Source organism: Musca autumnalis, unplaced genomic scaffold, assembly GCF_047663935.1.
Source record: "Musca autumnalis isolate F117 unplaced genomic scaffold, ASM4766393v1 scaffold_1, whole genome shotgun sequence".
In the NCBI taxonomy this organism is placed as follows: Eukaryota; Metazoa; Arthropoda; class Insecta; order Diptera; family Muscidae; genus Musca; species Musca autumnalis.
Genome location: NW_027411644.1, coordinates 244,551,805 through 244,567,477, shown reverse-complemented (window position 1 = coordinate 244,567,477; position 15,673 = coordinate 244,551,805). Strand labels below are relative to the sequence as shown.

Genomic DNA, 15,673 nt, shown 5'->3' with positions numbered 1-15,673 from the left:
GGATTTGTACTCAATTTATCAATTAATATTTCAAACACTTGATTTCTTATTATTTTCACCATATTTTTGATACACAAAATTAATTAATCATGCTAATAATCAACAATTGTTAAGAAAATGTTTTTTCCTTTCAATTTTACTTCTTGTTTCTTCGAAAATATTCACTGCAACTGAAAATAACTGGTTGCTGAAAAATAGCCGGTTCGTCAACTGAGATTCGCAACTTCAGTTGAAGATTGCCATACATAAAGTAATTTTGACAACCGACAACTCACTCAACGATAACTGCTATCGATAATCGACCCCTTATTTTGAACAAAAATTGTTTGCAACTTTGTTCGTAATCTTGTTAATACGATCCGTAACAAAATCCTGTCTTATCGGGCAGAGAAATGCGTAAGTAGCTGATTTTGATACTCATAAGCCACATGCTAAAAAAACAAGTTTATGTGCGGCTTGGTACTCTACAAAATAAATGCAATCACAACAAATACTCAAGCGTTTGGGTGCGCACGGCTTGTCATCCAGTGATTCATCCAGTATCACAATACCACCCAGTTATACCCCTTGTAGTATCCACTCAAGCAACACAGGAAGAAATACCTTCTAGCGCTTTCACCGGTACTACAGCCAGGACACCGTCAAGTATTCTATGGAATAATACTCCTCTTATATTCATCCTCTTGTTTCCCCGAAGCCTATAGCCTTCAAGAGCAACAATGTAAACAAAGACGACAATTCATTTATGTTATGGTTTCTAATGGTCTTTTTATTTTTTAAATGATCCATTCAGATATCATCAAATACAGTGATAGTAGCAAAAAATAAAATAAATCATAAATTTACTTAAAGAAAAACTTGAATTTTTTATTCAATAACCAAATCGAGATAACACCTTCTTACACTGCTGGTTGCATGAAGAATTTCTTAGAAGTTCTTCACACCACCCTCAACTCAAAAAAAAACCAACTTAGCCATGCTTATTGAAATATTCTTTGGATTGTTCGACATCTGGTTTAATTGTATCAGGATTTGATTCGGGATTCCAATTGGCTGGACAAACTTCACCATGTTTTTCCACAAACTGGAATGCTTTAATTAAACGCAATACCTCATCAACGGAACGGCCAACTGGCAAATCATTGATGGAGTATTGGCGTACAACGCCATTGGGATCAATAATGAAGGTTCCACGCAATGAAATGCCTTCATTTTCCAAAAGGACACCATAATCGGCACTGATTTGTTTGGTGATGTCGGCGAGTAGAGGATACTTCAAACCGCCAAGACCACCATTCTTACGTTCCATATTGGACCAGACCAAATGTGAGAAGTGTGAATCCACAGAGACACCCAAGACTTCGGCATTTAGATCTTTGAATTCTTGAATGCGATCACTGAAGGCAATAATTTCTGTGGGGCATACAAATGTGCTGAAATATAAAAGAAAACAAGTTACATATGTATGGTTTAAAATTCCAACGCCAAACTTACAAATCAAGGGGATAGAAAAACAAAACCAAATATTTGCCGGCATAATCTGCAAGTTGAACATCTTGGAAATCGTTTCCTAAAACTGCAATACCCTTGAAATCTGGAGCCGGTTGTTGAACTTTGACAGCCAACAAGGGGGAAGCTGCAACATAAAAGAAACATTGATGATTTTACATCGGTGAGTCACATTCCGGGTTCTCCAACCAGACTATACTTACTTTGATGCAAGAGACGTTTGAATGTGTTGTTCACATTTTGTTGTTTGGCAAACTGTTTGCCAACTTGAGGGAGCTAAAAGAAGAAATATGTAAATCACATAATTTTTGTTTATAATTTCGTGGGGTTACGTAATTTTGTTGCAGTTAATTAGCATAGCTTTTACACTATTAAAGGGGAGTTTGCAAAAAATCGTCTTATTGCTTGCCCTTAATTTGTAACAAGTTTCAAATTCATGCTGTTTTTACTTACAGTTCTTAACAATGTTCTGGCCAAGAAAGACATGTTTATTTGTCCGATTTGCTGTAGTTGAGAGCGCAGCACTAAATTTCCTGATGAAATGATAAACTTTGGGCCGGTTTTTTCTGATTTCCTTGCACAAAAACAACACAAATCCAAGAATAACCCAGAAACTATTATTTAGGGTGGCTCACACAGTAACAGCTGTTTTCGTTTAATGTAGTATTCCGCCAACAGATGGCGCCACATTATGAATGTATTTGTTGAGCGGTCTCCAGGGCTGCCATATCAATTCTATAAAAAAGTCGTGTTATTATCGACAAATAAAGTAAAAAATCGTCAATATATTTTATAAAATCTTTAAAAAATCGTAGACATTAAAAATGAGATTTGTCCTGTGGTATCAACACCATCGCTACTACTTAATTCATTCATCATCAACGCCTTCTGCTATAGATGGGTTGGTCTTTGAGTACAGTTTTCACACTGTGTACACTGTGTCAAGTAATTCTTTTTAAACAAAGAAAACTAACATATTTCTGTATTAATTTATGAAATATGACTGATAATTGTGATAAAAGGGTCAAGATATGGACCAAGGGGGGGTACCAGGTCATATTACATATAAACAGCATGGTAGATCAAAGCAGGTAAAGTAAGTACTACAACAAACACAACTCAACAACAACCACATAGGAAGTTGCTTTTGTTTGTAATGTTAGTTTCAATTTGTAATAATTATTACAAATGTTTCAAATTTTGACAGTTGTATAAAGCGAAAGTTGCTGAAAAAATTGTTTCAGCCACATTTAATAAGTTAAAAGACACACCAAGTATGAAATGTCTATAAATTATTGGAATTTAAAAAACTAATATTGTTTCACATTTGATTGAATTTTTTGCAAAACATGAATGAAAACTCGTTAGATTTTCAATTTGCATCTTTCCGTATCATTCCACTAAATGCATAATTTCTCGCAGAAAGTAGAATTCTTGAAAATATGTTTGAGTTCGCTGAAAATTCATGGCAAAAGGAGAAGCTGTTTCAATATTTTGTTTTTGAAATAAAAAAAAATTAAAAATGAAAAAAAAACTGAGAAATGTAGTCAACCTTAATCTCATATTTGTTGTTTTCAAATTTAAAAACAACAAGTTTCAAGTGGGATGTAGTTAAAATTGATTACTTTTGGGGATGGCAGAGAATACTAGTTTCGTCCAACGCCACTTGGACTCATCAGTTCTCTTAGTTCTTTGTATTGAAACAAAGAACCCTTCCCCAATTTCATGACGACTCGAGCTCAAAAATAATCAGTCACACCTATTCTTGAGCTCGAGTCGGGTAGTACATAAATCTCAACTGAGAATGCTCCCTTCAAAACAGTTAATATGGGGCGACATTTTGTTTCTTTCCAAAACATGGACCAATATTTACAAATTTCCGAATTGATCGAAATACATAAAATTGGGCAAAACCGATTAGACCTAAACCTGGATATTCTGGATTTAGATAGTTAACAACATCGGGAGCGCGTTAACCTGTACCGATAAATTTCTGGAGGAACGTTTCCTAACTCCAGCGAAGACTAAATACCAAATTTCAGTTATTCCCATTGAATATTGTGGCTAAAACTTTCAAAATACCGAAAAATTGGGAGGGATCTTTCTATGGGGGTATATAAAAATATGGAACAAAAAAAAAAAAAAAACATTGTTCCACAACATCCCATACGGGACAAGGGAGAATATGGAACAATACGGGAAATTTTCAGGTGGAAAGTTTTATACCACCAACGGAGATGAAATATTAAATTTCATCCGTTTCGATGGGGTATTGATGACACAACCTTAAAATCCCGAAAATCGAGAAGTACGCTTCTATGGGGGTTATTTGAAGAAAAGGGTTTATATTGATAATTCTCTTCTGCAATATTTTATACACCCATGGCAATTTAAATACTAAATTTCAGTCATATCGGTGGTATATTGAGGCCACAACTTTCAAAATACCGTAAATCGGATGGTACGGTCCTATGGGGGTATTTGAGGACGTCGACCTATACCGGCACATTTTGGCTGGAATGTTTCATACCTCTATTAAAAACTTAATACCAAATATCAGCTACTAGCAAAGTGCCCGCTACTTCGTATGCGGAAAGGATATAAAAAACAAATAAACAATATATAAAATGAAAATGGCGAACACTGAAAATTTTATTGTACTTATACCAATTTTAATCAATATTTATTGTTATTTTAGTACTGTTCGTGCCGCTTAAGTTCGATTTTCAAAAAGCCGTATCTCATCCTTACATGTTAACAGCTAGACCAACATTGTACACCAGTACTCACACTAAATCCAAAAAATGCAGATTCCAGCACTGTTCCTACACCCAATAGTACGATTTTCCAAAACTACCTCAATCCTTCACTTCACCAGTAACCTAAATTCCAAAAAACAGGATTCCAGCGCCATCGGTGCACTCAAATTGTACCATTTGGTATATTTCGTGGCCATAAGTACGAATTTCAAAAACTACCTCCATGTCTCAATCCTACACTCTAATCTTAGTCTTACCAAATTCCAGGATTCCAGCTTTATCCGTTCCCCCAAATACCCACTGTACCAAATTTAGTATCATTTAGTACTTTTCGTACCCATAAGTACGAATTTTCAAAACTACTTCCATTCTACCCTCCAACTGTAGCCTTAATTCAAAATTTCAGGACTCCAGCTCTATCCGTTCAACCTAAATCCAAATTGTACCAAATTTAGTACCATTTTTTACTTGTCGTACCCATAAGTTCAAAACTGATTCCATTCTACTCTCTAATTCAAATTTCAGAATCCCAGCTCTATCCGTTCGCCCAAATCGTAATTGTACCAAATTTAGTACCATTTATTACTTTTCGTACCCATAAGTACGAAGTCTCAAAACTACTTCCGTTCTACTCTCCACCTGCAGCCTTAATTCAAAATTTCAGGATTCCAGCTCTCTCCGCTCAATCTAAATCCAAATTGTACAAAATTTAGTACCATTTTGTACCTGTCGTATCCATAAGTACGAACTTTCAAAACTACTTCCGTTCTACTCTCCAACAGTAGCCTTAGTTCAGGATTTCAGCTCCATCCGTTCGCCCAAATCGTAATTATTCCAAATTTAGTACCATTTAGTACTTTTCGTACCCATAAGTACGAATTTTCAAAACTACTTCCATTCTACCCTTCAACTGTAGCCTTAATTCACAATTTCAGGATTCCAGGTCTATCGGTTCAACTTAAATCCAAATTGTACAAAATTACCATTAGTGCTTGTCGTACCCATGAGTACGAATTTTTAAAACTACTTCCATTCTACTCTCTAACAGCAGCCTTAATTCAAATTTCAGTATTCCAGCTCTATCCGTTCGCCTAAATCATAATTGTACCAAATTTAGTACCATTTAGTACTTTTCGTACCCATAAGTACGAATTTTCAAAACTACTTCCATTCTACTCTCAAACATTAGTCTTAATTCAAGTTTCACGATTCCAGCTCTATCCGTTCGCCTAAATCATAATTGTACCAAATTTAGTATCTTTGGTAATTTTCGTACCCATAAGTACGAATTTTCAAAACTACTTCCGTTCTACTCTCCAACAGTAGCCTTAGTTCAGGATTCCAGCTCCATCCGTTCGCCCAAATCGTAATTATTCCAAATTTAGTACCATTTAGTACTTTTCGTACCCATAAGTACGAATTTTCAAAACTACTTCCATTCTACCCTCCAACTGTAGTATTAATTAAACATTTCAGGATTCCAGCTCTATCCGTTCAACCTAAATCCAAATTGTACCAAATTTAGTACCATTTAGTACTTTTCGTACACATAAGTACGAATTTTCAAAACTGCTTCCATTCTACCCTTCAACTGTAGCCTTAGTTCACAATTTCAGGATTCCAGGTCTATCGGTTCAACTTAAATCCAAATTGTACCAAATTTAGTACCATTTAGTACTTTTCGTACCCATATGTACGAAATTTCAAAACTAAATCCATTCTACCCTCCAACTGTAGCATTAATTCAAAATTTCAGAATTCCAGCTCTATCCGTTCAACCTAAATCCAAATTGTACCAAATTTAGTACCATTTAGTACTTTTCGTACCCATAAGTACGAATTTTAAAAACTACATCCATTTTACTCTCCAACAGTAGCCTTAGTTCCAAATTTCAGGATTCCAGCTCTATCCGTTCGCCCAAATCGTAATTGTATCAAATTTAGTACCACTTAGTACTTTTCGTACCCATAAGTACGAATTTTCAAAACTACTTCCATTCTACTCTCTAACATTAGTCTTAATTCAAATTTCAAGATTCCAGCTCTATCCGTTCGCCTAAATCAAATTTAGTATCATTTGGCACTTTTTTTTTTTTTGTAATTCAGTTTTATTCAATATATAAATTTACGTATAAGTACGAATTTTCAAAACTACTTCCGTTCTACTCTCCAACAGTAGCCTTAGTTCAGAATTCCAGCTCCATCCGTTCGCCCCAATCGTTATTATTCCAAATTTAGTACCATTTAGTACTTTTCGTACCCATAAGTACGCATTTTCAAAACTACTTCCATTCTACCCTCCAACTGTAGCATTAGTTCAAAATTTAAGTATTCCAGCCCTATCCGTTCAACCTAAATCCAAAATGTACCAAATTTAGTACCATTTAGTACTTTTCGTACCCATAAGTACGAATTTTAAAAACTACATCCATTTTACTCTCCAACAGTAGCCTTAGTTCCAAATTTCAGGATTCCAGCTCTATCTGTTCGCCCAAATCATAATTGTACCAAATTTAGTACTTTTCGTACCCATAAGTACGAATTTTCAAAACTACTTCCATTTTACTCTCCAACAGTAGCCTTAGTTCAAAATTTCAGGATTCCAACTCTATCCGTTCGTCCAAATCATAAGTGTACCAAATTTAGTACAATTTAGTACTTTTCGTACCCATAAATACTAATTTTCAAAAATACGTGCATTATACTATCCAATAGTAGCCTTAATTCAAAATTTCAGGATTCCAGCTCTATCTGTTCGCAAAAATCATAATTGTACCAAATTTAGTACCATTTAGTACTTTTCGTACACATGTGTACACTTTTCCTAAGCCACCTCCTTATGTCAACCGTACCTTTTAACCTTGATTCTCACACCAAATTTCAGCCTTTAACCTTTATCCGTTCACAAATAAGAATTGGCACCAAATTTAGTACACTTTAGTACTTTTCGTACACTTATAGTTCGAATTTCTAAAAACCTTTTAGCACATCTTTCCATCAGTGACCTTCATTCCAAATTTCAAAGTTCTAGCTCTACCGGTTCGCCAAATACAAAAGGTACCATATTTAGTACCTTTTAGTACTTTTCGTACCCTTCCAGTTCGAATTTCCAAAAACCCAGCCTTATCTGACCCCTTCGGACCAAGAGTGATCCACACCCAAAATTTCAGGATTCTAGCTTCAGTCGTTTCGTCTGGGCGTTGATGAATCATTAAGTCAGTCAGTCAGTCAATCACTTTACTCTTTTATTAATATAGATTTTGGTGGAGAACGAGCTATGTGTAGAAAATCGGGAGGTACCGTTCTATGGTGGCAATACCCAGTTGGAAGTTGTCTGCTATGTGTCTTCAAAGTTGTCTCTAATCCATTGAAGACGGCTCGACGACAGCCCTTTGCGATCATCGACTCCATTTTCACACAAATGTCGCAAAACTCGTGCACGATAAGTTGAGCAACAAGGCAAGCGAAGTTGTCTTCATGGACGACAGAATGAAAATTAACTTGTACCAAGGCACATTGCAAGACATTTTCGTTCAGAATGCCACACGCCGCACATGGAAGAGTGACAAATTTGGTGACACCGTCTTGTTTAAAGACAATTTTGAAATTTTTCGTTAATGAAATGGTCATCGCAGATTCAATTTCCTACTGGGTATGAAGACATGGACCTATACCGACAAATTTCAGGTGGAAAGTTTTATACCCTCAACAAAGACTAACCCCCTGTTTTTGTAAAATTTTTTATTCTTCTCACACGAATTGTCAAATTTTGTAGATAGATTTACTTGCATTAGCGCAAATGTAGAGCGCTGATTTTTAAATGAGGAATTCTTAACAAGATATGTAATTGATGGGATCGTATAATAAAAGACAAATTGTTTTGTATTAGGAAGTATATAAAAAGGAGTTTTTATTAAACACGTCTTGTTGCCTGGAATACACAGTAAAGAAGAAGGAAGGATAACTTAACAGATGAGATGCACAAAAAGCGTAGGAAGAGATGCTTAAAAGTGCAGTAACGAGTTGCCAGATTTTCATATACCAACACCTCCACTAAAACCTGGCACGAAGTTTGTAAGACCCAACATCTCGGAGCATTTCCGGTGCTTCTCTCTTGTCACCGGTTTCGTCAGAAAATCAGCAGCCATATCTTCAGTTCCTTTATATTCCAATTCGACAGTACCATTATTTACTTTATCACGCAGGAAATGATGACGCACATCAATATGTTTAGATCGACCATGATACGCATCAGTCTGCGCAAGATTCAAGGCACTTTTGTTGTCGCAGAAAAGTGTTACCTTCTTTTTAGTGTCATTCCACAAATCAATCTCAAGTTGACGGAGCCACTCAGCTTCTTGGACGGCTGTGGACATAGCCATGTATTCGGCCTCCGTTGTTGACAGAGCTACTGTTGCTTGCCGCTTACTGCACCAACTTATTGCACCTTTCTGCATAAAAACGTAACCTGTACAAGATCGCCTGTCCGTAACATCACTAGCATAATCAGCATCACAAAATCCATATAAATCAAAATCTCCATTCTTCGAATATGTAAGTTTTACTTGCATTGTACCTTTAAGGTATCTAAAAATCCTTTTCACTGCTGTCCAGTGTGAATTATCAAAATTGTTGTTGAACTTGCTCAAAAAATTCACAGCATACGCGATATCTGGGCGTGTACCTTGTACTAGGTGAAGTAAACTGCCTATTGCTTCTTGGTTTAGTATTTGATGTAGGATTTGTTAGTTTAGTGTTAATATCAAAAGGTGTGCCCACTGGCTTACAATCAGTCATGTTAAAACGCTTCAAAATATTTGCAACATACACACCTTGATCAATATGTATCTCACCTTTTTTTCGATCTCTGGTGATGCGAAGGCCAACACAGCTCGTCGCCTCCCCGAAATCCTTCATCAAAAAATTCAACTTCAATCCATCTTTCACCTTTTCTTTCAGCTTATTGTTGTTCGAAAAAATAAGTAGATCATCCACATAAACGGATATGAAAAACATCTTTGATCCATTCACACAGAAATAAATACAGGGATCAAGTTTAGACTGTTTAAGTCCCATTCCTTTAAGTGTCTGGCTCAATTTCTTATTCCACTCGCGACTCGCCTGCTTTAGTCCATATATCGCCTTTTTCAATTTACAAACTTTACCAGTGACTTTGTCTCCTACTCCCTCAGGGGGTTCCATATAAATTTCTTCGGACAAATCACCTTGCAAAAATGCGGTAACAGCATCCATCTGTTCGATATCCAAATCGTAATGAGCAGCAACTGACATTAAATATCTTAATGAAGTGTATCGAACAACGGGAGAGTAGGTCTCACTATAATCAATACCTGGTTTCTGGGAACAACCTTTCACCACCAAACGAGCCTTGTATCTTAGGACTTCACCATTCTCATCACGCTTGGTTTTAAAAACCCATTTGTTTTTAATTGCTTTTGCTCCATCAGGTAATCTTACCATACTCCACGTTTTGTTGCCTATTAACGACTTATATTCATTTTCCATTGCAGTCTTCCAATGTGCTGCATCTTCACTATTCATTGCCTCCTGGACTGTTAAGGGATCTGATGAATTACTTTCTTGAACTGAATATAAATGGTAGTCAGGCATATTAATTGGTTTCCGAGTCCTTGTCGAGCGACGAGCGTTACTATCATCTATTGGTACCAGAGTAGAATTATGTCCACTTGTATCATCTTCAGGTTCATAATAACCGGACGAGCTATCGCTGTCGAAACCATTAAACGTTGCTGTAGAATTTGACACTACCTCTTCTTCGTCTTCATAATCTGTTGTGTTTGCCTCCACTTGATCAGTACCATCCACATTATGTAGTTTTACAAAGCAAAAATCTTCAAAACAATTCTTTTGTTGTGGCTGTTGCTTTCCATAAAACTCATTCTCGAAAAATTTCACTTCTCTGCTTTTAACCACGCGCCAACCATTGGGATTCAGCAACCGATAACCTTTGGTATCTTCACAATAACCAGTAAAAACTAATTCCTCTGCCTTAGGATCCCACTTCTTACGTTTTTCTTTGGGAATATACGAAACGGCACGACATCTAAAAACTTTAAAATGACTTAAATCAGTTTTAACACCAGTCCATATCTGTTGTGGTGTCATTTCTTTATTTGTGGCGCAAACGGAGTGATTTATCACATGTACGGCATTTGCAACGGCTTCAGCCCAAAATTTCTTCGGCAGACTTGCATTAAACAACATACACCGCGGTTCATGCGTTCAGCGATGCCGTTCTGTTGGGGGCTGTACGGCACTGTAGTCTGATGTTGTGTACCATTTTTCTCCAATAATTTTGACATTTGCCGGTTGCAAAACTCTGTGCCATTATCCGTACGCAAGACATTTTATTTTATGACCAGTTTCATTCTGCACTCTTGTCATAAATTGCTCAAAAAATGTCGCTACCTCCGTTTTTGCCTGTAGAAGATAAAGAAAAACCTTGCGCGAATAATCATCAACAAAAATCAAAAAATACTTAGCTCCGCCAATTGACGTTTCCTCCATCGGTCCACATAGGTCCGAATGCACGAGCTCAAGTAATTTTGTTGTACTGGAATTCGACGGTCTGAATGGTTTTCTCGACATCTTGCCCATAATGCAAGTAACACAACTTTCCGATGATTTTCGTTGAAATTCCATACCTTTTACCAACTGTTTTGTTTTGGCCAAATCCGCATAATTTAAATGACCCATACGAGCATGCCATAATCCCATATCAGCTGTAGCTGCCGCCATACACATTTCCTCAAAACCTCGATCTAATTTAAACATGTTGTTTGTACGTTGCGCTCTTATTATTTCTTCGCCTTGTGCTGATATTATGCATTCATCTCCTTGAAATTTCACAGTGTAACCTCTGTCCATTATTTTGCTCACTGATAATAGGTTTACTTTTAGATCAGGAATGTATAATACATTGTAGATGGTAACATCCACCAATTCACCATTTTTGTTCTTCATTGTTATTTTGATATCACCAGCACCATGCACTTTGCAATGTTGTTTGTTGGCAACAACAACTTCATGTATTTGTGGTTTCTTTTTATGTACCCAGCTAACATTTATTTCCGAATTCGTATCGAATTCGGACAGAATTTCTGAAAAAATATCCGATTCTGATGCCGAATTCGGTACGAAAGTTGTATGGACGTGGTCACCGAATTCGGAAAGAATTTTCTAAGGAAATTCTTAAAAAGTATTAGAGTTTCGCGACGAATTCGGTCCGTATTCGGAAGTAAATTCTTGGAAAATTCGGAGAAAAATTTAGATTTTCTGACAGAATTCGGTCCGAATTCGGAAGAAATTTCTGGAAAATTTAGATTTTCTTAAGAAAATCCGTCCGAATTCGGAAGGAAATTCTGGAAAAATTCGGAGAAAAGTTCAGATTTTCTGAAAAAATCGGAAACAATTCTGACGCTGACGCCTTTGATATTGACACAACACGTGTACTGTACTGAACAAACCCCACTCAGAGACAATATTCTTTTAATGTACTATTTATGGAAGATTATAATTTCAAACTTTCGAATGATTTTGCCTGTTGTTATCATTTTATGATTAACAGTAGAACAATGTGCAGAAGTAAGTCATAGCTTCGACTAGCTAGCTTGAATTATTATATGTTGCATTTATATTTAAAAAATTGTAAATTTGTATATGCGAATTTTAAGATCAGTATTTCTGTTCTTCGACATCAACCGAAAAAAAATTCCCTCAGAAAATCCATTAGAAATCGGAACGAATTCGGAATGACGAATCTTAAGATTCTTTAGAAAATGTGCAGAGATTCTTAAAATAAACTTATAGAAAATAGGTCCAATTTCTAGGAAAACATTAGAGAAATCGGCCACATTTCTAAAAAAAATCAGAAAATCTCAGAAAAAATCTGATATCAGAGCCCTCGGAAAAAATTGTTAGCTGGGTACCAACCAACCATCATTTCGTGACGTCATGTGACAGCTTGCTCCCGAATCAATGTACCAGTCATTATCATTGACATTCTCTGCTGCAAAAACTGTGCAAAAACCGACTTGCTTATTCTCTCCGTTTCTCTGTTTATTCGCACGACAATCAGCAGCCTTGTATCCGTGGCGATTACAATTGTAACAACGAAAGCTCTTCTTTTCAAAATGCTTCTTCTTCTTTGTGTTGGAATAGAATGCCGTACTATCACCTGTTGGCTTCTTTACATATTGGAGCAATTTTGTTTTTATTGAGTCAGACGTAATTTTTACCCCGGAACTTTCAATTCCCATAATCATTGGGGAGTACTCTTCGGGTAAACCAGCTAACAACAGTGTGCCAATCCACTCATCACTTACCGGCATATCCACTTCTTTCAATTTATGTGCTGTTGAAACAATTTGACTTACATATTCTTCAATATTTTCGGATGAGGTAAAACGGGTGGTTATCAACTGACGAAGTAATCCGACACGACGAGAGAGACCTGAATCAAGGAAAGCTGCTTTCAATTTGTCTCAAACTTGCTTCGACGTTTCTGCATCCTCAATATGCACATAATTAATTTTGTCGACCAGCAAAATTATTTTTGTTTTCGCCTTTGTGTCTAATTTTACATCCATGCCAGCAGCTGGATATCTGCCTTCGACTGTATGCCATAGCTGCTCCTCATGTTGAAGAAGGTTCTTCATTGCAAACGACCATGTTGCGTAGTTTTCACGGCCCAATAATTTTTCAACAGCAAAATTCGTAGCGATTGACATCTTTCAAAATATTACCAGAAACTCCAAACACGGTTTATATACTTTCCAAAAACGGCGATCTGGGCCCATAACCTGATGGGATCGTATAATAAAAGACAAATTGTTTTGTATTAGGATGTATATAAAAAGGAGTTTTTATTAAACACGACTTGTTGCCTGGAATACACAGTAAAGAAGAAGGAAGGATAACTTAACAGATGAGATGCACAAAAAGCGTAGGAAGAGATGCTTAAAAGTGCAGTAACGAGTTGCCAGATTTTCATATACCAACAGTAATGGGTATACGAAAAATTTGGCATGTATGTCTTCTGGATGCTGAGCTATGGATGCCTAAATTATTACGAATATAGACGAACGAACAAAAATAAGTTACAAAAACAGGGGGTAAGTACCATCTTGCAGCCATTTCCGTGTTATAATGAGGCTAAAACCTCCAATATACCGAAAATTGGGATCTACCGTTCTATGGGGTACCCCCCAAAACATGCACGACGTTGACCAATACCGACTAATTTCAGGTGGGAAGTTTTATACCCACAACGAAGACTATGTACCAAATTTTAGCCATTTCGGTGCTATAATGAGGCTAAACCCTTCAAAACACCGAAAATTGGGATGTACCGTTCCATGGGTTGTACATTAAAGCGTGGACCGATACAGATAAATTTCTGGGAGAAAGTTTTGCATCCCAAGAACAGGACGGAATATCAAATTTCTGGCGTTTTCATAGTATTGTATAGCTAAAACTTTCAAAAATACCGAAAATTGCGAGATATCGCCCTATGGGACTATATGAGGGCGTGTGACCTCTACCGACAAATTTCATATGGAAGGTTTTATACCCCAAGTGAAGACTAACCGCCAAATTTCAACCATTTCGGTGGAATATTAAGGCCACAACCTTCAAACTACCGAAAATCGGGAGGTACCGTTCTATGGGGGCTATATGAAGGCGTAGACCTATACCGACAAATTTCATATGGAATGTTTTATACCCCAAATGAAGACTAACCACCAAATTTCAGCCATTTCGGTGGAATATAGAGGCCACAACTTTCAAAATACCGAAAATCGAGAGGTAGCGTCCTATGTGGGCTATATGAAGGAGTGGACCTATACCTACAAATTTCCGGAGGAAAGTTTTGTACACCCAACGAAGACTAAATACCAAATTTTAGCCATTTCGGTGGGATACTGAGGCTAAAACCTTCAAAATATCGAAAATCGGGAGATATCGTCCTATGGGGTCAATATCAAAACCTGGACCTATATAAACATTTTATGGTAGAAATATTTCTTAGCCTGTGGAAACACAAAATACAAACTTACAACCGATTTTGTGGTCAAATGGGACTAATACATTCAAAAAATATGTGGGGCGTTATATGGGGACTCTACCAAAACGTGGACCTATATAAACAAACTTTGGTAGAAATATTTTTTAGCCTCTGGAGACACAAAGTACCAAATTACAACCAATTCGGTGCTCAAATGGGACTAATACATTCAAAATATCTTAAAATGACGCGTACTATATATGGGGCCTTATATGGGGGCTATACCAAAACGTGGACCTATATAGACAAAATTTGGTAGAACTATTTTTTAGCCTCTGGAGACACAAAATACCAAATTAGAACCAATTCGGTGGTCAAATGGGACAAATATCCTAAAATTTTCTTAAAACGACGACGCGTTACGCGTCACTTTGTATGGGGCTATACGAAAACGTGGACCTACATAGCCCACTTTCAATACCAAAAGTCATGCATACATATAATATATTTTATCAAAATTTCATCCACCTACTTCAATCCATTCGGAAGCTAGAGTGATTTCCACAGACGGACGGACATGGCGATATCGATGTAGAATTGCACGCTGATCAAGAATATATATAGTTTGTGGGGTCAACAATTATTATTTCGGGTAGTTACAAACGGAATGACTAACTTAATATACCCCCCATCCTATGGTGGAGGGTATACAAGAAAATGACCCAAAAAAGTATTTTTCCACTTTGCAACTTTGTTCTCCAAACAAACAACACAATTAGGCTTGCTATTTCCACAATAAAATAGTTTTTAATTTTCACAAACATAAATCAACGAAAAACAAACATAAATCAACATACCTCATATTAACAAATGTTGTACCGTCTCTATAAGCGGTGTTTTAGTGTGCTGCACGCCGTTCGGACTTGGAGGAGGTTACATTTTATTGATATGAAGAAGTCTTAATGGGAAATAGTTTTTTTCTGATGAATATATTTTTCTTCAAAAAATATACAGTGAGTGTCCAAAAAAATATTCGGTTTTCTATTTTACCTATAATAACACCTCAGTATTTTAGAAGTCCATACCCAATAACCAAGAAACCAAATACTTAAAAAAATGTTGGTCCTGTGGCTATTAAAAAATGTGGGTAGCATGGATCCATGGCAACCCTATAAGCGAGAATAAAGGCCCCCACTCATTTATCAGTCTGTGCCGTCCGTCCGATGAACCCTTTCTGTATGTGTGACTGACAAGTGTGTAGCACGAACCATCAGTCAAGTCTAAAAATCTTGAATTTCTCCTCCGAAAATTAATGAATTCTACGTTTTTTGTGTTCCAACACCAACATTATTTTCTG

At 36.6% G+C, this 15,673-nt stretch overlaps 1 protein-coding gene across 1 annotated transcript; it reads right to left on the bottom strand.

Annotated features, from left to right (window-relative positions):
* Nucleotides 1–751: 751 nt before the first annotated feature.
* On the bottom strand, nt 752–2,149 carry Prx3 (Peroxiredoxin 3). Its single transcript, XM_073960635.1, has 4 exons — nt 1,963–2,149; nt 1,713–1,785; nt 1,495–1,636; nt 752–1,433 (listed from the first exon to the last, which is right to left on the bottom strand). Exons 1-4 carry the CDS (start codon nt 1,993–1,995, stop codon nt 971–973), a joined length of 711 nt encoding a protein of 236 aa, XP_073816736.1. The 5' UTR covers nt 1,996–2,149; the 3' UTR covers nt 752–970.
* Between the last annotated feature and the right edge of the window lie 13,524 nt (nt 2,150–15,673).